General features: G+C 40.4%; 1 protein-coding gene across 1 annotated transcript in view; it reads right to left on the minus strand.

The window, feature by feature from the left end:
- LOC114201446 (transmembrane 9 superfamily member 2-like) overlaps positions 1-24229 on the minus strand; it is a 78079-nt gene that overhangs the window by 29312 nt on the left and 24538 nt on the right. The window contains exons 5-11 of the mRNA XM_088028916.1: positions 22278-22337; positions 17564-17675; positions 5222-5301; positions 2283-2391; positions 1452-1584; positions 309-428; positions 50-107 (exon numbers count right to left, since the gene is read on the minus strand). Coding sequence (XP_087885042.1) covers positions 50-107; positions 309-428; positions 1452-1584; positions 2283-2391; positions 5222-5301; positions 17564-17675; positions 22278-22337 — 672 coding nt within the window. The remainder of the gene's footprint in view (positions 1-49; positions 108-308; positions 429-1451; positions 1585-2282; positions 2392-5221; positions 5302-17563; positions 17676-22277; positions 22338-24229) is intronic.

Genomic DNA, 24229 nt, shown 5'->3' on the forward strand with positions numbered 1-24229 from the left:
CCAAGAAAGAGTATAATTGTGTAGAGAAAAGAGAACGAGCAATACTAACCCAGGACATAATAGTGCTGTCAGCAAAAAATTTGTCTTCCAGTTAACACCTTTAAGTGCTGAAGAAGGAAAAGACAGAAATAGTTACTGTAGCAACTTATTTAGTCCACTTTTCAACTACTTTATACCCAGGGCCCAATTACATTTTGATAGGCCAGCTAAAATGCCCCATGCAATTTTTAAATGTTTTCTTTTACAGCCTCTTAATGTCTACATTTAACACACCAACTAACTGGAATGATAACAGTTGCAATGCTTACTCTTATACATTCTAGCCGACACATATCCAGCAGGGGTTCCCAGGAGGACCCATAACACAACGGCACAGGTCATCAAGGCCCCCTGATTGGCGGGGGAAAGAAAACCAAAGCACGCCAGAACTAAAGGTACAAAAAAGAAATATCAAAGCAGTGACAATAACAGCCCCAGAAGCATGCAAGACTTTATAATAAATTAAAGACCTGCTTATTAAAACACATTACGTGTAACAGCACACAAGGAAATTCTGTGGTGTGAGTACTTAAGTGACACTGTGAATGACTGTTATTCACTTAGCTAATGACAATTTTTTTCTTAACGAAAAGGTGTGATTTTCAATACTGGGCACATGAAGTCAGTTTCCAAGTGGGGTCTAGTCTTTAATCTCACTGCTTAAATCAAAATTAAGCAAACTAAATCCCCCTTCCCTACTCCAGGATCACGCCCTAAACAGCAACTCATTTTTCCCCACAAAAATGTCCTTCTGCTTCCCTTTATTCAAGGTGAGGAATAAAAAAATCAAAGCAAGACTTGGTCTCAGGAAAATATAACCTTGAGAGCTGCATTTTGAAATTATCACTGACATGTGAAACACCTAATAAGCCTTCCTCTTTTTTTTTTTTTTACAGCAGCTTTGTTTATGAAAATCAACACTCTGTCTATCAAAAATTGACAAGCTCCATTTTCACTTTATAAATGAAGGCAGCCAGGGTTTATCAGCCATTGAAAGACTACTAAAGATGCCATTGTGTTTACACATTTAAAGACCAGCGCCTAGGCTTGCCATAGCATTTCAAAATGCTAGTCATTAATTATGAATTCCCTTAGTCCACATTAAATATGCTTCTACCCACACGCTGATTTTCAAGAAAGCACCTATTTTGCAAAGCGAGGAATATATGTATTGGACATTACAATAAATTATTCAGAACTGAAGAAGCCATGAAAGGTCCTTGACATAGGAACGTGTTCAGACTCCTCTCCTTAATTTGAGAAGATGGAAATGTAAGTACTAGAAAACATACATTTTCTTAAACTTCAGGGTATTTTCAAAGTCCTTTTGTGCACATGGATCAAAATTTAACATAGGTCAGCAGTTGACTAAGAATGTTTAAGATGACACCTATTGATCTGAGCCTACTCACATAAGGTAATAAACATCATAATCAAAACTTGTGTTCCTTGACCCAGGAAAGATGAGAGCAGCATTCTATTCCTTGGAGGTCTGAATACATCCCCATGAATCAGCTTCCAACCGAAGTCCTCCTGGACCTCTTCCTGCACATGAGAAAGTCTTTGGTAAACACACACTATGACAGAAAGTTACTGAAACTCTGAAAGGTAGACGAAAATGAATTTTACTCGAAAGACAGATTAACTGGAAACCAATAGCTCATTTTGGATACAGCAGGTCTCTGGAAGGTATGTGATCCTGCCATAAAATAAGTCGCTCCCTTACTCCAAGGTTTGCATTGGGGGGAATGTGTTCATCATATAGGGCACACACCTGGCTTAATTTCATGAAGAAAGCAAAATCATTTGACATACAGAAGGAATTCAACCAATTTTATAGACATTTAAAATTCACCAATACACAAATGACTATAAGAGTCAAAATGAATAAATGAGATAAAACTAAATTTAACCTAAATGATAGCATTTTGCAATGTTTGGTACATTTATCTCATGCTCCAAATTAATGAAAACCTTAAATAATATCCTGAAAGTTCAGAAACATATAAAAAGGAATAGAACCAGAGTTGATAACAAATACTTCTCTAACAAACTTACTTGTACTTTCTAAAAATCTACACAACTCCCTAACTTCTGATTTGGTATAATGGGCAAAACGACTAGACACTGAAAGTCTGCTGTATTCAAGGTATTATATACTCTAAGTACAAATATAACATTGACAACTGGGCAGCATAGGCATTCAAATATGTGCTGAACCAAATATGTGCATTTTTACTTACAGAAAAATTCACCTGATTGTATCTGATAATATCTCTATGGAGAGTTCTTAATAGAATCATAGCCACCATCCCAGACAAGAAGAGAGCGATAACAAAGGAATTCATAATACTAGAAAATTTAAGGAAGAAAAAAAGAGAGAGAAGTTAAATCTCAAGCTCCTTATTTGAACAGTGAAAAGAAAATGTGTGTATGTATAAAAGAAAGACATGCAAATTATCATTGTGTTGATCAGTTTTCCAAGGTTAAACTTAGATCAAATGCTGAATACATCAATATATTAAATGAACTTAAAGCTCTACCACAAGAAGTGCATTACAAATAAAGCAATAGAGGGCGCCTGGGTGGCTCAGTTGGTTAAGCAACTGCCTTCGGCTCAGGTCATGATCCTGGAGTCCCGGGATCGAGTCCCACATCGGGCTCCCTGCTCAGCGGGGAGTCTGCTTCTCCCTCTGACCCTCTTCCCTCTCGTGCTATCTCTCATTCTCTCTCTCTCAAATAAATAAATAAAATCTTTAAAAAAAAATAAAGCAATAGAAGCAACATTATTAAGGTGATTTTAGAATTTTTTTAAGAGTACATTCCCAAAAAGAAGCAAGGAGAAGTAAATAAGATGAATAACAGAAACTCAGTTCCAGAGCATGGCACTGAGAACGAAAGTTCAGGAATCAAGGTTGAACTAATGGCTGACTGACTTCTTAGCTGATAAACCAAGGTTGTAGTCTTTTTATCATTCTGTGAGCTTCAGGGTAATGACCCCATGGACAACTTACCTACGAGCTCTTACTTAAACTAAAACTTAAAAATTATCCCCAAATCAAAACCAGTACTTCTGCCATCCTACCACCCAGCCAAACCCAGACACGTCAAGAAAGTTTCACCAGAATCTATGAAAAGACCAGCACTGTTTTAAAAAAGTGGAGGTTGATTGACGTCTATGGCTGCCAGAAGGGAGGTGGTGGGGGGATGGGCAAAATAGGTGAAGGGGAGTGGGAGGTGCAGGCTTCCAGTTTATGGAATAAGTCACAGGGATGGAAGGCACAGCATTGCGGATGTCGTGAATGGTATTGTAACGGTGCTGTATGGGGACAGAGGGCGGCCACACTTGTGGGGAGCACAGCAGAACGTACAGACTTGCTGAATCACCATGTTGTACACCTGAAACTAATGTAACATTGTGTGTCGACTAGACTTTTTTGATATAAATAAATAAGCCAGCCAGCCAGCCAGCCCTGGGAATGAAAGGTACAGCACAAGGAATATAGTCCATAATACTGTAATAACTGTATATGGTGACAGATGGTAACTACACCTATCATGGTGAGCGTTTCGCAAAGTACAGGATTGTCAAATCACTATGTTGTACACCTGAAACTAATAATATTATATGTCAACTATACTTCAATTAAAAATTTTTAAAAAGATGATTGATGTCTAAAATGTCTGTTAAATGTTGTAAGTAAATTAGCGCATGACAGAAACTAAAGTACATTCCTCATTACACTATAAATATCACTGCTACTAGAGATTAGCCCCCACAAGGTATCCAGAGGCCCCTTGCTTTCACAATCCCTTTGGAAAAACCATTTACATAAATTTTATCTGAAGAGACTCCTGGAGGTGTAACAAAATGGGACCTGGCCAGTTGCTCAAACAAGAGACTCTGTGGAAAAGCTACGGTATGATCATAATAATGAAGAAGAGAAGGAGAGCAGGAAGAGCAGAAGGAACAAGTCTAGAAAAACAGGACTGGGGGATGCTGTTCTCACTTGTTTTTAAAAGATTTATTTAGAGAGAGAGAGAGTGCATGCAGGGGGTAGGGGCAGAGGGAGAAGGAGAGGGAGCATCTCCAGCAGACTCCCACTGAGTATGGAGCCCAAGGCAGGGCTCGATCTCACGAACCTGAGATCATGACCTGAGCCGAAACCAAGAGTCAGGCACTTACCAACTGCACCACCCGGGTGCGCCGCTATTCTCACTTTAAAGGCAATGGCAATATAAGGAAAATCATCACCTCAAAAGACCATACTCAGAATCACACCTTTCCTCACTTTCATTTTTACTTTTGTAGTCTTCTTCCACTCCAAACTGAGCTAACACCTGACCCCTCCCTCAGCACTTTGCCACAGTCATGCCCAATCATCACATTCTCAGCTGGTCCATCCCTCCGTCTCAGGTTGAAACTTCTAACTCTGTGGTTTGGCCCTGTTGAAGATGCCTGAGGAATCAAGCAGTTTCCCCTGAATCCACTAGAACATAGTAAGCTTCATGGGAGCAGAAACCTGTGTGGCTCCCTCACACTGTCTCAGAGCCAGGCAGAGCGCACGGCCACCTAACAGAGACTAGGAAGAACACCAGTGGAATGAGCGGCCCTTCACTCAAGCCCCGACCCCCACACAGTCCTCTCCATTATCTGACCTGCTGAGGGAATGTCCCCTTGAGAGGGGAAACTAGCCACAGAAGAAAAAATGTCACCCAAGACCATCTCTGGTAACAAAATAATTTTTAAAAATATATATGTATAGGGGCACCTGGGTGCCTCGGTCGGTTAAGCCTCCAACTCTTGATGTGGGCTCAGGTCATGATCTTGGGGTCCTGGGATTGAGCCCTGCCCTGGGCTTCATGCTCAGTGGGGGGTCTGCTTCACATTCTCTCTCTCCCTTTCGCTTTGCCCCTCCCCGTGCTCGTACTCTCTCTAAAATAAATAAAATCTTTAAAAAATATATATATGTAATACAAATATATATTTACATTTCCCCCCTTTAAGCTATGTATTCTTTGTTTCATAAAGTACTTACGTAGAGGAGCCTGGCTGGCTCAGTTGGAAGAGCATGTGACTCTTGATCTCGGGGTCATGAGTTCAAGCCCCACATTGGGGGTAGAGATTACTAAAAAAAAAATAAATGAATTTAAAAATAAAAAATAAAACTAAAGTACTTACCTAAACCACTGAATGTTGGTATAAGGCATGGACTCCAAAATATAATCCCATCTAGATGCCCACTTGATGCTTTTGTTTTCCTAAAAAACAAAAATATACAATTATATGACCAAACTTTCACTGACCTTTTGCTGGTTATAATCCTAAAACAAACAGAAAGTTATTCGGCATGTACTTTCTCCATCTCGTCACTACTAACTTCATGGAATAATGAGATGTACCCTGGCATTTTTATCTTATTTTTATTAACTGATATTCTTCTTCATATCAGAAAGGGACTAGAAAGGAAGTAATTTTAGCCTGCTGCTGTTCACCAGAAGTAGCAACCTTTTTTAAAAACAGACCATCTAGGGGCACCTGGGTGGCTCAGTCAATTAAGCTTCTGACTTCGGCTCAGGTCATGATCTCAGGGTCCTGGGACTGAGCCCCGAGTTGGGCTCCACACTCAGCAGGGAGTCTGCTTGTCCCTCTGCCCCTCTTCCTACTTGTGCATTCTCTCTCTCTCTCTCAAATAAATAAAAATTAAACAATAAAACAGACTATCTGTTTGCTTAAAGTAATCTCTACACCCAACGTGGGGCTCAAATTCACAATCCCGAGATGAAGAGTCCCATGCTCTTCCGACTGAGCCAACCAGGCACCCCTACATTTTTATACGTTAAGTATTTTGAGAGGTAGTAGCAACAAGTTTACAAAAGATGTTGTCTTCAAATATTGTAATTTTCAATACTGAATAAACCACAAGAAAATACAATTACCAATCAAGTTGTTCCTGTTGATGTGTGATCAAACTCAAACTGTCAGCAGCTTTCTTACAAAATATCCCCAGTAGATGAAGATCTTAAGTGGTAACCCCCAATAAACACTTACACCATTAATTCAGAGTAATCACCCCCCAAATCAATAACATGCTCTTAGCAAAAGGAAAATGCTGGTACAAATTGACCAAGTAATGTTTGAAATGACTTATTATTTATATATTTTTTAAATGTTTTATTTATTTATTCATGAGAGTCAGAGAGAGAGAGGCAGAGGCAGAGGGAGAAGCAGGCTCCCCGCCTAGCAGGGAGCCCGATGCGGGACTCAATCCCAGGACCCTGGGATCATGACCCGAGCCGAAGGCAGATGCTTAAACATCTGAGCCACCCAGGCGCCCCTGAAATGACTTATTATTTAAAACTGAGTGTTTGTAAGACAAAAATCAGAGGGAGACAAACCATAAGAGACTCAACTCTAGGAAACAAACTGAGGGTTGCTGCAGGGGAGGAGGGTTCAGGGGCGGGCTAACTGGGTGATGGACATTAAGGAGGGCACGTGATGTAATGAGCACTGGGTGTTACATAAGACTGATGAATCACTGACCTCTACCTCTGAAACCAATAATATATGTTAATTAACTGAATTTAAATTTAAAAATAAAATAAAAGTGGGTGTTTGTTAGGTGTCTTTTCTGAAGTTTAGAGTTGGAGTATGGAGACTCAATGTGCGCTTTTTTTTTTTTTAACAAGTAGGCTTCACGTCCAATGTGGGGCTTGAACTCACGACCCTGAGATCAAGAATTGCACGCTCTACGGACTGAGCCAGCCAGGTGCCCCTAATATGTACTGTTTTAAAAAACAAAAACCCAAGGGGCACCTGGATGGTTCAGTTGGTAGAACATGCATGTGACTCTTGATCTCAGGGTTGTGAGTTCGAGCCCCACAATGGGTGTGGAGCCTACTTAAAAAAATAAAAATTTTAAAAATCCAAAGGGCAGATTTTAATTGGGTTTTATTTGAGAGAGAGAAAGAGAGAGTGCATGAGAGGAGGTAGGGTCAGAGGGAGAAGCAGACTCCCCACAGAGCAGGGAGCCAGATGTGGGACTCTATCCTGGGACCCCAGGATCATGACCTGAGCCAAAGGCAGTCGCTTAACCAACTGAGCCACCCAGGTGCCCCTTTAATTGGGTTTTAATTCAACGGTTGATTTTAGCTAAAACCTGATGACTAGGAGATCGTGGTTAACATCAGCAGTGACAAAGCAGGTTGACATCACATGCCTCCTAACGTGCAGCATCACTTCCACTGTATAATCTCTGCTAGAACGTATGGCCTGAGCCTGCTCATAAAGAACCATCAGACAGACCCAGATTAATAGTCATCCTGCAGACTGTAAAGTCCTTACTCTATAAAAATTTCAAGACTGTGGAAGACAGAGAAAGAAAAACCAGTCTGGATTGGAGATCACAAACTAAACACATACTCCTGGATAGGATCTCAAACCACGAAGGGAAAAAGTGACACTGTTGGCCAGCTGGCAACATTTGAATGGATGGATGTGGACCAGATGGTAATGTGATACCAATGCAGATTCCTGATTTGGAGGAATCACTATGCTAGTGATATGCTATGCTAGTAGGAAAGTGATCTTGTTTGGGGGAAAGACTCCGGAGTGTTTAGGGGTGATGGAACACCTAGCTCTCCAAAGATTCAGAGAAAGACTAAGGCTAATGGACACACAGATAAGGGTGAAAAATGCAGCAAAGGAGTAAAATAGTAACAATTGGGGCATCTGATTAAAGAGACTATGGGGGTTCTTTGTAGTGTTCTGGCAATCTTTCTGTAGTCTGAAACTGTTCTGAAATAAATAATTATTTAAAACCTGTAAGGAGGAGCGCCTGGGTGGCTCAGTGGGTTAAGCGTCGGCCTTCGGCTCATGTCATGATCCCAGGGTCCTAGGATCGAGTTCTGAGTCGGGCTCCCTGCTCAGCGGGGGACCTACTTCTCCCTCTCCCTCTGCCTACTGTTCCCCCTGCTTGTGCTTTCTCTCTCTCAAATGAATAAAATCTTTAAGAAAATAAAAATTAAAAAAGTAAAACCTATAAGGAAATCAGAATTTATAGACAAATCAAGGGATAAATATTCATTGCATAAAAGCATGTATCTTAGCCATTCTATTAAAATATCGTTTCAATAGTAAAATGTGACTTCATTTGTAAAAATTTGAATTACGGGCATCTTCTTCACCAGCCTATCCATTGCCTTAAGCAAGTTAACTCATATCAAGTCTTTCAAAACGGAGAGATACTTTCAAATATGCGCCATGAAGTTTGGATTTTTAAATACAAAGAGAGCCTAGAAAAATCTGTTAAACCTAATGGTTTTTGCACCAAACATTGCCATCTGCTGGAAATAACAGACTATAACACATATTACTCTTCCCTAAGAAAATAAGAAACTATTTAAAAATCCTAAGGCACATTTGAGAACAAAATGACAAATGCAGACAGATAAGTGGTGGAACCTATTTCCTTAATCCACTGAAAACTAATGAGTTATTCTGCTTCTTTCCATGCCAGCGTTTCAAAGTCTTTTCTAAGACACAGCAATTCTCCTAAAACAAGTCCTTAATTTTGTTTACACTGGAGGCACAAGAAGCAAAGGTAGAAACACACACAGGACTTCTTGAGTCCTGACACAGTATCCCACGATGGAGCTCACTCAATAAGTACTCTGGAAGGGGCTCCAAGAATCAAATGGGCAGACAACGAGGGCTTCTTCTAGTCCAGATGTTTTCAACACGGGGAGCAGCGCCCCCTCGGGGGCAGAATGAAAATGTGTAGGGATGCTTCTGGTGTTTGCAGCATAGAACGCCGGACTTCTACAGCGCACTGGGAGACCAACCAACACAACAAGGAATTGGGAAAAACTTCCAAATGCGCCATCCAATATGGTGTGAGGGAAAGACTGCTTATGATTATGATCTGTGGGGCGCCTGGGTGGCTCAGTAGGTTAAGTGTCTGCCTTCGGTTCAGGTCATGATCTCAGGGTCCTGGAATCAAATTCTCCATCGGGCTCTCTGCTCAGTGGGGAGCCTGCTTCTCCCTCTGCCTCTGCCTCTCCCCCTTGCTCGTGTGTGCGCTCTCTGTCTCAAATAAATATTTAAAAAATACAAATTTTTAAATTTTAAAAATGATTATGGTCCGTGCCTAGATTCTAATTCCATTTTACAAATAAAGTATTTTTACAGGTTTTTAATAACACTGACTTTTTTGGGGACTGCAACTACCATGTAAATTGAGGGAAAACAGTACTATGTTCGGTTTGAAACTTTTTTTTCTTTTTATTTGACAGAGCGAGCACACAAGCAGGGAGACCGGCAGGCAGAGGGGGAGGGAGAAGCAGGCTCCCCGCTGAGCAGGGAGCCCGAGGAGCCCAATGCGGAACTCGATCTCAGGACTCTGAGATCGTAACCTGAGCCGAACGCAGACGCTTAACAGACTGAGACAGCCAGGTGCCCCTGGTTTGAAACTTTACCAAAATCGATCAACATTTCAGAAAATCGGGCGCCTGGGTGGCTCAATCGTTAAGCATCTGCCTTCGGCTCAGGTCATGATCCCAGGGTCCTGGGATCGAGCCCCGCATCGGGCTCCCTGCTCCGCGGGAAGCCTGCTTCTCCCCCTCCCTCTCCCACTCCCCCTGCTTGTGTTCCCTCTCTCGCTGTCTCTCTAATAAATAAAATCTTTAAAAAAATTTTTCAGAAAATCATGCCATCATTTGGAAACATGGGGTACTTGAGCTACCTATGTACAATATTCTCATCTTCATCTGCATCCACAGCTGTCACATTTACAGTGATTATACACAATGGTGCATGCATCTGACAGGGGCTGAAATATATACTGAACTACTGTTATTTTATTAAAAGTTATTTTCTTTTTATTTTATATTACAGTTAGGGTGTTATACTGATGTTTATTGAAACTACATGTATAGACAGTTTCAATCATCTAGTACCTAAAAATGTGAATTCACAGTAAAGGGAGGCTGCAAAAACATTTGATATTAAAATAGGACATTAGGGGAGCCTAGGTGGCTCAGTCGGTTGAGCGTGTCCTGCTTGGTTTCAGCTCAGGTCATGATCTCAGGGTTGTGGAACTGAGCCCCCACGTGGGGCTCCGAGCTCAGTGCAGAGTCTACTTGCCCCTCTCCCATTCCAACCCCCCCCCACACACATGCTGCCTCTCTCTCAAATAAATAAAATCTTTTAAATAAATAAATGAGGACATCAATGTGATAGGGTTAAGAACCACGCATCTGTTTCAACTCTCTCATTTTATTATGGGGAAACTGAAGTCCAGAGAGGCAAATGAACTTGCTCAAGGTCACAGTATGAGTTTGAGGCAAGCTAGCACCAAAATACCAAAATTTTCTGCTTCTCAATTCAGTTACTGGCCCATGCTGCCTACCAATAAAGAATATATTTTGAAGGGGAAAAAAAAAAACAACGTTATAAATGTGGCTAGGGTCCCAGGCTAGCCCACAAGTAACTTATATAACTCACATACATAGCTAAGAATACTGGGATCAGAATGAAACCTTTTTAAAAACGTTTGGTTGGTGGTATAAAAACAGTAAGTTTCTGAAATAAAAGTACTGTGAATAGAAATACCTTAGCCTGGCACTCAAGGCCATTCAAAATCTGGCCTATGTCTATCTTTCTAAACTTTCCACCAATACTATATAAACAACTAAAGTCTAGAGTGTTAGACTGAATCTCTTTGGCCTTTATAGACCCTAGCACCTAACGCCTGGCACACAAAGTGCATTTAATGTCCTTTGATGAATGGATAAGTGAAGGAAAACAATTTTGTTTCAGTTGGACGTTTGTTTGCTGTTCTCCACATATATCATGTACAATCTTACCCAGAAAGCCCTACCCCAGCTCCTCGCCAAATTCCTAAAATCCGGATCCCTTAACTCAGTCCATTGGCCTCCCCACAATGCCTCACACACCTCTGTTCCTTCCATCTAAATCACATGCAGCATCCTTAGAAGCCCAGCTCAAGGTCCCTCTCTTATAAAGCCTTCTTGGACAATTCACCCACCATTTTAAAGTCACACCGGGTATTTTAGAGGCTCCATTAAGAGCCTGGACTCTCTAGTCAGACTAATCTTGGCTTATAATCCTTTACTATAATCCTTTGGGCAAGTGACTTCCCCTCTATGAGTTTCAGTTTTATTTTCTATAAAATGGAGATTTAAAATAGTACCTGCTTTCAGAGGACTACTGTGAGAAATGAAGTTAAAGGAAGTACTTTATAAAAATTCCCATGCCAGGCATATAATAGGCATTCGATAAATATTTGTCACATAAATGGATGAATGAAAGGTCTTTACTCCAATGTTAATCTTTATGACCCGTCCTTCAATAACTTCTGAACAAATTTGTTATATAAACTCCCAACCTATACCCATTTGGGAACATGAATCATTTTCTGAAAACATAAAGTGCCCAAGATGCTTAACTAAAAAACCAAAAAGTCAGAATTTTTTTTAACTAAAAGTTATATTGCCTCTGGACCTTTCTATAGCTAGTAGCTGCCTGAGCAGGGGCTCAGGCCCCCAATCTCAGCCAATGACCATGGGCTCCGCTTCCAAATGGCAGCTTGCAGGTGGCTGTAGAGGAGGTACAAGGAGGTCTAAGGCGATAGAGGAAGGCCAGGAGGAGGGAGGTCACAACCTAGGTGGCTGAGGAGCCCCAGCTGCTGCATGGCACTGACTTCTGTAAGTGGCTTGACATATGCATGAAGTTTGGCTTCCTGTCCATGTCCCCTGGCTACATCTCTGTGTCAGGATTGTGCAGACCCCTCCCCCACTGACCCCGAGAATGACTGTGTGTACCAGAGGTACATGGAAGGCTTCCACGGTCTGTGTGAGGGTAAGACAGTGTGGTTCACCCAACCAAGGGCCTGGAATCAATCCATGTCACAGGACCGGGTGGGATCTTCTGTACTGGGAGTGAGAGGCAGCAAAAAGAGGGAAAACATGCAGAAGCATGGACCAAAGGGGAAACTCCCAGGAAATGTGGAGGGTTAGATCTTTGCCAAGATGGTGGCCCCTAGTCACCAATGGCGATTCAGCACCTGAAATGTGGCTGGTCCTAAGTGAGATGAGCTGTAAGTGTAACATATACACTGGATTTCAAAGACTTGGTACAAGATAAAAGAACACAAGGTATTTCTTTACCAAAATAAGTGCTATACAAACATGGCATTCTAGTTAATAAATGTGTCTCTCACAGGGGTATAGGTTATCAGTGTTGACATTACATGTATGCTAGGGTTGAACAAATAAGTCAACATAGTGTAGACGATAGGGGCCGGGTTTCTCAGTGTCAGAGAAAGAAGTTACCAGTGAGCAAGGGGAGAGGGCTAGCCTGAACACTGCAGTACTGGATTAAGTCCAAGATACTGGTATGAACTCATGTTCACTTACTTCCTTGTCCACTCACTCAGTTTTATATTTTCCCATTTGCAATTAGCAAGTCATCTGTGGGGTGAACTTTGCCACTGTGAGAGTAACCAGTTTCCCCAATACTCATTCACCTCCAATTTTAACATCCACTGATAACATTGACCTGAATCGATTATTTAACTGGAGGGTGAAAAATAGTGGTTTTCAAATTCAAATTCCACTTCAAACAGTCATTACCACTGAAGCATTTCAACAAATGATGATGTCAACCCAGTGAGTTGACAAAATCCTTCATAAGCCATAATGCAGTTTACTTTATATTACAGTTACCAATGTATGAAGCTTTGCTTCTTATTTGTCCACTGAAAGTTCAAGATGTGTTATGGGTTCAGTAAGATTTTGTGAGCTACTCGAAGATGCAACGACCATGTACACTTGGGATACCCAAAGTGACATCCACAATGTAACATAAATTATACTCCAGAAGAGTACTCCAGAGCCAAGTGTAGCTGTAAAATGCTGGGTTAGACTCAGTCAAAATGTTTCTTTATTAGGAAACTTCTTTTTATAAGGATTTTATTTATTTGAGAGAGAGCAAGAGCGAGCAAGAGAGAAAGCATGAGCAGGCAGGAGGGGCAGAGTGAGAGGAAGAAGCAGGCTCCCCATTGGGCAGGGAGCCTGATGTGGGACTCGATCCCAGGACCCTGGGATCATGACCTGAGCCAAACACAGATGCTTAACTGACCAAGACACCCAGGCACCCTAGGAGATTTTTAAATATTTTACTAATGTGTTTTGTGAAGCTAAAAAAGGAAGTAGTAGAGAGTAGCATTTTCCAAACTTGTTTGACTAGTGTTCTAGGGAATGCACTTTGGGAAATGTTGATGTGTATCATTGTCATGGGGTTAAAAAAAAATGGCATTTTTCAACTAAAGACAATAAAATGAACAGCACCAGAGCTATACAACACCACTCCTCCTGACACCCGCCCCCACCTACAACAGCAACGTTCTGATGTTCAGATCAAGAATACTGTGGCTTGGTGTGCTCTCTGCATGCAGGAGCTACCGTTGTGTGAGACACTTATGAATCACGTGCTCCTGTATCCACAAGAAGGAATAGGAAACACTGTGTGTCTACTACAGGCTAGGCCCCATGCTAAATGTTTTATGTTAGCTCACATATCTCTGATAGTAATCACCAGAGGTGATGATTTTATGCCCATTTTACAGATTAGGAAAAATAGGCACAGAGTACCCTATCTAATAAGTTCACACAGTTAGTACATGTCAGAGCCAGAATTCAAACTCAGACACGTCTGGTTCTTTCCATTGTGCCACTTCTTGAAGCCAAGGGCCTTCTAAGCACCCTAAATGAGCTTCAACGGGAGAGGAAGATAATTCCCTCTCCTGAACAGTTTCCAGGATGGAGACCTGTTAAGAAACAGGGGTTGAGCCATAACCCCAATTAAGACTCCTGATATGAATCTGAACTTCAATTTAGAGGTGTTCTCCCTTGGCTTTTACTATAAACATAAAAGTTCCAACATTTAATTTTTTTAAAAAAAATTTTGAAGTAGGCTCCACACCCAACATGGGGCTTGAACTCACAACCCTGAGATTAAGAGTCACCTGCTCTACCAACTGAGCCAGCCAGGAGCCCCTCCACCACTGGCCACATTTAGATTTTTAACAGCTGATGAATAAGAGATAAATATGTAGAAGGGCTTCAATTCTTTGATCAACTTCTGATAGCAGCTTAGACTCTGAATAATATTCTCAATCACTGGGGAAAGGTTATTTTAATTTCTTTAGGGTGTATTTCATTCCTTCCCCCAGATTACACTTCTGCATTTCATCCAGAGATCAGACGGCTGACTGGACTATACTTATTGGACTAGTAAATTGCCTGTTTTTACCAACTGTACTTTGGGTGAACGGCAGGATGTAGGATCAAGTAATCCTGACCTCTAGCTGGATGATCCAAAGTATACACATACACATTTCTAACATAAACAGTTCTCATTTTCTTCCCAGTAACTCTGTGGACAGAAAATATAACAGACCTTTAATAAAGAAAGCCAGAAGGGTAGAGTAGAAAAGCTATGAGTCTGGGGGCCAGACAGATCTGAGTTTGAATATCACCTCCACCCCCGGCCAGCTATGACCCTGAGAAAATTAGTTCACCTCACTGGGCTTCAGTATCTGTACCACATAAGTGATACATAGGGACAAAAGCAAGGCATCCCCAACCTGGAATTGCTTTCAGAATGAGATTAGGAAAAATCATGTTGTAATGGCTGTCAGGCCACCTATAGACATGACACAAACTGAGCACAATTTGTAAATATTTGAAGAAATTTGAGACCTAATCCCAAATGTGATTAGGGTTTGGTCTCAAGAAAGCACATCTAAAGCTTTAAGAAATAAGCCTTTTATGCGAAATCAAGGATGATCAAAGCAGAATCAAAAATATGAGATATAGTCTTTAAAAAAAACTAAAAAGAGAAATGCACAGATCTATATAGTCATAAAAGGTTTTCCCTATAAAAGGAAAGCCCCAGGGATGCCTGGGTGGTGCAGTCGTTAAGAGTCTGCCTTCGGCTCAGGTCATGATCCCAGGGTCCTGGGATCGAGTCCCGCATCGGGCTCCCTGCTTCTCCCTCTCCCACTCCCCCTGCTTGTGTTCCCTCTCTCGCTGTGTCTCTCTGTGTCAAACAAATACATAAAATCTTTTAAAAAAAATTTAAAAAAAAGGAAAGCCCCAAAGTTAATCTTTTGGTGAAGCACCTCTAATACTGTGCAGGGCTGAGTCCCTAACCCATGGATATAAACATTTGGTCCATGGGCAAGCAGAGCACTAGAATGCCATGAATATCATCTTTTAATACCCATTTCCCTTTGCTCTGGGGTCCTATGCTCACCGAGAAACTTTCTATTTATTCTATTCTATTTATATTTACTTTCTCACATATCATTATAACAGGCAGATGTGCTAACCAGCTAACATGAATGGCGTGGTCTGCTGGGCATTTATATTTCTCCATGTAAATTAATAAATTGGTATTCTGGTTTATACATTGGACCCTTAGGAGTTTGCTTAGTATGAATCAATCTTCCTTGGGTATACTCACAGAATTAAAATTCTGAAGCAGATTTTTAAAAATTGACAAAAACCTAGTACTGCTGAGTGTGTGAGGAAACAGCAGATCCTCAGCCCCAGCAACTTGCCTGGACAAGAATTTGGCAATGTGTTATCAAAATATGTACACCCTTTTACCTAAATAATCCTACTGCTAGTAATTTAACTTTAGGAGATAATCACAGAAGAAAAAAAGTAAGAATGTTCATTAAAGCATTATTTATAGTAATTAAAAATTAGATATTTGGGTCATTCTTTCCAAAAGTACACTAAGCAAATCAACTATGGCCTACACATTATGTGTAGTAGGGGCGTCTAGGTAGCACAGTGGGTTAAGCGTCCAACTCTTGATTTCGGCTCAGGTCATGATTTCAGGGTCGTGGGAGCAAGCCCCACGTGGGGCTCTGCGCTCAGCACAGAGTCTGCTTGAAACTCTTTCTCCCTCTCCCTCTGCCCCTTCCCACCCCACCCCTCTCTGAAATAAAAATGAAATCTTAAAAAAAAATTCTTGGGGCACCTGAGTGGCTCAGTCGTTAAGTGCCTGCCTTCAGCTCAGGTCATGATCCCAGGGAAGCCCCACGTTGGGCTCCCTGCTCAGCAGGGAGTCTGCTCCTTCCTCTCCCTCTGCTCGTGCTTTTTCGTTCACTCTCTCTCTCAAATAAATAAAATCTTCTTTAAAAATTTAAAAAATAAGCGTATTAGGCAGTAAATAAAAAGAAGGATGTGACTCTATATTTATTGACATGGAAAGATGTCCATGACATACACATGGAGTGAAAATAGCACATATAATACCTCATTTGTACAAAGTTGCATATTTTTTGGTACCACATGCAGTGTTTCCCTTGTATATTCTACAGAACATTATAACCCCATGAGTTCTGCCATGGTCTATGAAATACCATGTATCATAATAATCTTCTGAATATTCACAGTGCTTTTTAACATAATGAGTACTCTTGATGCCATTGTTTTAACATTGTTTAACTTACCATTATCCAAATAACCTTGTCATAGAATCCCTTTTTCACATAACACTTTTGAAAATACAAAGCAAAAATAAATAAAATATGAAGTAACGAGTTTCCAGAAAAACCTCTGGGAAACATGGGCATCAGAGAGCTGACAGATTATTCACCAGAATGTTAATAGTCAGTCTGTATATCTATCTAGCTTCCCAAAATACATACCACTTCATAAAAACAGCTACTTACAAAAGAAAAATGACAGATGTAGAAACAATAATGAATGCCATATGTTGGGGACCTACTCTGTGTCATGCTAAGGTCTTTACATATTCTGAAAATGTGGATGAAATGACGTGAGGAAAAAAAATTGAGCCTGAGATCACATGACTTACCTAAGCTCACACCGCTAGTAAGTGGCCAAGCCTCAGTTTGAACCACAGGTCAGTCCGAGCCCAATAAAGAATTTCTATTCGGGGTGCTTGGGTGGCTCAATCAGTTAAGCATCTTGATTTTGGCTCAGGTCATGATCTCAGGGTCATGGGATTGAGCCTCTCTCTCTCCCTCTGCCCCCGCTCCCCCTTTCTCTTTCTCAAATAAATAAAATCTTAAAAAAAAAAAAAAGGATGCTCTTTTCAGTACATGATACTCTGTCTCTTCCACAACATACTCTTCCTTTAAGGTCCCACTTGAGCAGCCTGCCAGCCTGCCAACCGCAGGTGACACCTCTCTGGTTTCCCACATACTTCTTTTAAACCTCCACGTAAAATAAGAAAAAGTAAGTTATCTGACACAGTACCTGAAATGTGGGAGATTTAATACAGAATTCCTTTCACGATTGTCCTCTGACTGGTTTTAATATAAAGAACTCAACCTACCTTCCTGGGCTCTTAGCTGTGTTATAAAACTTGGATGATGAAAATTAAGGCTTAACTATTAAGGAAGTATATGGTATTTATATACTTGATTTGGAACAAAAGATGATGGCATGGAATACTTACTTCAAATCTCACAGAGTAAGTGTAGGTGACACTCAACTTATCTGTATGTTCTCCAGGAATTTCCATAGAGGGTCCATTACAAGTTAGGTGGTTTTCATCTGAATGCTTATAGCTAAGAAAAGGGCAGGGAGTAAGGGAAAGGAATTTTTATACCAAACTGCCACTGTAGATTTCCGATTCACGGCTATTCGGGCATGTAACAATAGCAGACTGAAAAAATACGTCTTTTGTTATATTTCATATTTAAAACTCTTTACAACTCAAAATACTTTTGTTTCTAAATGTCCCCAACACTCAAATGAGAGTCAACATACTGCCAAAAATGCAATACAGGTAGCCCCGCTTTTCCGAAGCTCACTTTATGCCACTTCACTTTAACAAAAGACCTACATTAGTGCCTGTTTTCACGAACTAACTGAAAGAAATGCAAAGAGGATTTTCACTTTTATGAAAAATCAAAAAAAGGATTCAGCATCACTTTTGCAGGGAGCCATAATAAAAGCAGTGAGCATGGTGCCACCCAGCCCCTTCCCTGGGAACCACACAGCATTTTGACATCAAGCCACCAATGCTTTGAACTAGGTCTGTGAGCATCTGTGCTTTATCTCGGTTTATTTTGTGCATCCATTAGCAAGATGTGTCTTAAGGTATCAGAAAAGCCTAAGAGAGGCGATTTGGAGGGTCTGGGAACGCTCACAAATTTTTCCATATAAGTTAATGGCAATTGCTTCTTTGCTTTGGCATTTCGGCTTCCAAAAGCTTTCATAGGAATACTCTACTTTCGGACAGCAGGGGAAAATATATCCCCCTAAGAACCTTCTCATGGTTCTTCTCCTGAGCCTGGCTGGCTCAGTCAGTAGAGCGTGCAACTCTTGATCTCGGAGTTGTAAGCTCAAGCCCCATGTTGGGTGTGGAGATTACTTAAAAATAAAATCTCAAAAAAAAAAAAAGGACCTTCTCTTTGGCTGTGGATAGATTTTTTAAAGTCCTTCTATTAGCAAATGGCTTTACTTCTCATCTTTCATCTCATCCCTCTCCAATATATTAAACAACCTGTCTTGTATTCTTAGCTGTAGGCTTAGAAAACCAAATAGGTTTTGAAATCATATTTATAAGCAGCCAGAGATCTGAGGGCCTACTGTGTGTAAAATGCCATGCTTAGTGATGAAAGGTAGTGAGGACAATCTATGCAAACCTTCTGTATTTGAAAAAGATGATTATAAAAAATAGAAGATGGAAAGCAAAAACTAAAGAAGTGTGAAACTAAACTTAAGGACTGATGAAGCTAACAAGTGCCTGGTCAGGAATAAAGAGACTGTAATATTTCTTGAAAAATAAAAGGAATAAAAGGGAGAGAGAAAAATCGAAGGAGAAACAGTGGTATTTCCCTTTTGAATTATTTACTCAACATACAAATTATCCCTTGGCTTCTGTGTAAAGGACAATATGCAATCCTTATGGGATGGTTATTTCTATGTGTATATACACAATTAAAACATTCACTCACAATTGCAGGGGGTTATTGACGTGCCCCTCTTCCTATTCATTTTTGTAACCCTAGTGTCTGGCATATGATATGCCCTTACTAAGTGTTTGTAGCGTGAATTCTATTTAAAGCCAAAATATATTTTAAAACACCTATGAATTGGGGCGCCTGGGTGGCTCAGTCAATTAAATATCTGACTCTTAATCTCGGCTCAGGTCTTGATCTCAGGGTCATGAGTTCAAGCCCCGTGTTGGGCTCCACACTAGGTGCGGAGCCTACTTTAAAAAAATTTTAAAAATAAAAAACAAAACAGCTATGAATTAAATGATCACTGTTAAGGCTACCAACAAAAACTTAACATCTACAGGAAAAACATTACATTACCAAATGATAATGCATATCAAGATTTACTGTTTAAGTATGGCCCTTGAATCCAGCCCAGGAAATACCTCAATTTCATATGAGAGAGATCATGCAGCAAAAGGTGTATTAAGATCTCCAATCAATGTAAAAGGCCTATTTTAAACCACCGGCCTTACATATGGGTTACATAAGGCCTTCTAAGCCATTTTCAAAATTTGGGCCTTTACTCCAAGTGAGATGGGAAGTCACTGGAAGATTCTGAGCAGAGGATTGACATGAGCTGACATTTCAAAAGGAATGCTCTGCACGCTGTATTGAGAACAGACTGCCAAGAAACAAGGATAGCACCGGGAGACCGGCAAGGGTGTTGCCATCAGGTAGGTGAGATGTAATGATGTCTTGGACCAGATGATAGCGGTGGAGGTGATGAAAAGGGGTGGATCCTGAATATATTTTAAAAACAGAGTCCCATGGTCTGCCAAAGGATTGGAATAGTTACAGGGTATGAGTGAAAAATGATAAAGAGGAGTCAAGGGTGCTGCCATAGTTTGGGGGCCTGAGCAACTGGAAGGATGTAGTTGCCATTTGCTGAGATAGAGAAGACAACAGGAAAAACAGGTTGGAGGAAAGATTACAAGTTCATGTTTGGTCACATTAAATTTCAAATGCCAAGGCACCTGGGTGGCTCAGTGGATTAAGCGTCTGACTTTGGCTCAGGTCATGATCTCAGGGTCTGAGGATCCAGCCCTGGGCGGAGAGCCCCCTTCTCCCTCTCCTTCTGCCCCTCCTCCCACCATTTGTGCACTCTCTCTCTCAAATAAATAAAATCTTTTTAAAAAAATTTCAAATGCCTACTAGACATCCATGTAGTCATGTCAAGGAGACAGCTAGATATACAAGTTTACAGATCTAAGGGTCATTGTAGGATCCAATGCCATGAGACAGGATAAGATTACCAATGTGTAAGTATATATAAAGAAAAAAAAAGTTCAAAGACTCAGTCCTTGGGCACTCCAATATGAAGACGTTGGAGAAATGAGAATACTGCAACCAGTGAGACAGGAGAAAATCAGTAAAGTATGGTAATCCAAAAGCCAAATGAAGCAAGTAATTATAGGAAAAAGAAATGATCAACTATGGTAACCATCAGGGAAATTAGCTGGGTACAGTCCCTAATAGAAAACACAAGATTGTAGGCCTAGAATACCATTAGGCCTAACTCACTTCTTATGACCTTGAGCAGACTGCCTAATTCTAAAAAAATGATTTATAGCACAGTCCTTGTTCTCAAGGGGCCCACATAAATGACCTTTATAATGATTAAAGTTTTATTGCATGCATACATAAACTGTTGCTATGTGCAGTGTAGAATAAATATAAGTCTAAAAAATTACTTTCTTGGCTTTTTTACTCTGAGTCTGACAATATGAGATATAACTGTAAAGCATTAAGTTTGATTTTCATACAGCTGATGGGACTAGCTGCCTGGATGATCATACTCTGTATGTTTACTACCTAATGACTTCGAATATGAGCAGCCATCCGGAGTTAGACCTCACAGTCCATCCTCCTAACATTCTGTTGCCAGATATCAGAAGTGACATACACCAAAAAGCATAGGTGATTGCCCTTGACAATGATTAGTATTTCCTGGCCTCTCTTGGTAGCTATGTTTATTTCCTGTTGTTCACAAATATGCTCTGATCCCTTTAAGCCTTCTTTTATTTCCCACTTGCAACACCTTGCAAAGATAAATAGTCCTCAAAATTTTTAACATAGACATTAATTTTAAAAGAATATCCTTTTACTAAGATAAACCAGAGTTGGAAAATACCAGTGTTCCTCACCACTTGGGGTCTGTTTAATGAAATCTATAGGCCCTTTTACCCAGAAAAATATACATCAATACAAATGTCCAGAGTTTGATATATCAGGGACCATATTAAAAACTCCTAATTCAGTCCTCTCCTCTCACAGATGAGGAAATTAAGCCTATGACAGATCAAGTTAACCTACCCAATGGTCAAAAGCTTGGCACAATACAGTCTCTAACTCTTCTTTCCCTTTGGGAATAAGCTCTGTGCCAGATGGAACCTTGGCAGAAGTCAAATGGGGCAGTAGCCTTAAAAACAATGAAGTCTGATCCATTTCTACAAACTTAGGGCTGACTTGCAAAATGAAACCAGGAGAGATGAGACTAAAATCCAAATTTCCTAATTCCTTGTTCTGTATTCAGAAAACTATACCACATGGGCGTCCTTTAATATACGCAAGTAGGTTTCAAGGGATAACTTCTTTCCTCCATCTTAGTATTTCAGGTTTTATAACATTTTGCCCATAATGGACTATGATTTTATACACTGTGTGCTATACTCTCCTCTCTATCTTAATTGAAGAGTTCTAATTTACAGCTAGGTCATCCAGGCTCTTTCTATAAATGTACAGGGATAAAGCACCTGCTAATTCTTGAGACTGCTTATTTGTTAGAGAACTCTAATTGTTAGTAGGTTCTTCCTTATATTTAGCTGATACCTGCCTAATAGACTCCAGTAATAGACCTGTCCTCTGAAGAAACACAAATCTAAATCTAAGCTCTTTGTCATATGGCAGCAAGTAAAGAAGAGAGTTAGGATGCCCTCAATAAGTCTATTTCCCTCCACATCTGTCAATTCTTCCTCACGTTACATGGTATTCAACTCTAACTATAGGTAGAAAGGAATAAATTGCCTGTTTAATTTTTCAAACTGTATGTCTAAGGTTACATCACATGTGTATCCTAAAAATGAAAATTCTAGTTGAGAACATCTACATTCTGAATTAATTTTTAAATTAAAGGAACTAATTAAAAAGATATTCTATAATTACCTTTGGGGGTCAAGTCTAGCAGCAACCAATCTTGCAATATCCCAATTTCTTTCACTTTCCCTGTGATATGTAATAATAATATCAATGTGGTTGAAGAAGTAGAAAGTATTACTTTTGTTGAATTCAGGCTACAAAAAGACAAGGAAATTTTAAAGAAGTTTGAACTTTTCCCAGAAACTAAAAAATATAAAATCTGACCATGGAATAAAAATGGGATCCACTATATTATTGGCTATATTCCCTATGCTTTTCATCTTCATAACTTATTTTATAGCTAGTAGTTTGTACTTCTTAATCCCCTTCACCTGTTTTGCCCATCCCCCATCACCCTCCCCTCTGGCAACCACCAATTCTCCCTCAGAACCCTCAGAAGGAACCAACATTGCCTACACCTTGAACTTGGACTTCTAGCCTCCAGAACTATGAGACAATAAATTTCTGTTGGTTTTTTTAAGATTTATTTATTTATTTCAGAGACAGAGAGAGCGAGCATGAAGGGGGGAGGGGCAGAAGGAGAGAGAGAATCTCAAGCAGACTCCCAATGAGCAGGGAGCCCGACGCGGGGCTCAATCCCAGGACCCTGAGATCATGACCTGAGCCAAAGGCAGACGCTTAACCAACTGAGCCACTCAAGCACCCCAAACTTCTGTTGTTTTAAGCTACCCGTTTTGTAGTGAATTTTTAGCCAGCCCTAGCAAACAAAGGGCTTTGCAATATGAGCTTTGAAATCGACAGCATTTAGCTATATGACCACAGACAAGTCATTTAACCTCTTTGAGCCTCAGTTTCCTCTTTTTAAAAATGGGAACAACAGGGGCCCAGTTGGTACAGGATGTGACTCCTATTCTCGGGGTCATGAGTTTAAGCCCCACATTGGGTGTAGAGATTACTTATAAAAATATCTAACTAAAAAAAAATGGGAACTATAATAGGATTGCTCATAGAATGGTTGAGGATTAAATAGAATAATGTATGTAAAGTATTCAGTGCAGTGCTTGGCATAGGAAGCCTTCAATAAATATTAGCTATTACATCACCCAGGCCCTTCAATCTTCAGAAAATGAATCCAAATGAACCTTGTCAATTACCATATTGAGTAATCTACAACATGCAGTATGCCTAGATTAAGAATTATGGCTCTGCAAATCTCAGAATTGAGGGTGATGCCCTGAAGGAATTTTAGAGATCCTTTAGCACAATGATAATGGAGAAGAGGTTAAGAGTGATCCTATGGGGGAACAGCACAGTAAGCTTGGGCTGGAAAGTACGTACTACTCGCTGCAGTGCTGTCCATAATTGCAAAGGACGAGAAACCATCAAGACTGTCTATGAACACAGTTAAATGAAATATGGTGTAACCACATAGAGAAATAAAATGCAGCTAGATTTGCATGTCCTACTATGGAGTATACCATGTATTGGTATTGGATGTCCATGGTATGTACTAATAGAAGCATCCCCGCATTGTGGTTAAGGATGTGGTCTCCACAGTCAAACTGCCCAGGTTGAAAGCTCAGGTACGGCATGGATTAGCCTGTGTGACCAGTTGCTTAGCCTCTCTGTGTCTCAGTTTCCACACCTAAAATGTAGAGATCATAAGAGTACCTATCTTCATGGGTGCTGTGAGAATTGAATCAACCCACGAAAAGCATCTCAACCACTCTTGGGCATAAAGTACCCAATATGAGAGGTAAAGTGGTAACAAGGCCCTTAAGGATCTGGATCCTGCTTGTCTCTCCAGACTCATCTGCCACCATAGCCCCTACTTGTAACCAGCTAAATGACTACAAAGAATTCTTTATTCTGTGCTCTCATAGCACTCAGCTCATATGCCAGTCACTCAATGACCACATCAAATTGTAGTCAGCGTATTTCCGTGTTTACATCCCCTAGTCAATTGTGTTCCCCAGTAGATCACAAGGCTAGGAACTTTGCTTCCTTCCTTCATTCAT

This window comes from Eumetopias jubatus, unplaced genomic scaffold (genome assembly GCF_037043125.1).
Source record: "Eumetopias jubatus isolate StellerSeaLion01/CBP00866 unplaced genomic scaffold, mEumJub1_p1.0 scaffold_11, whole genome shotgun sequence".
Classification (NCBI taxonomy): domain Eukaryota; kingdom Metazoa; phylum Chordata; class Mammalia; order Carnivora; family Otariidae; genus Eumetopias; species Eumetopias jubatus.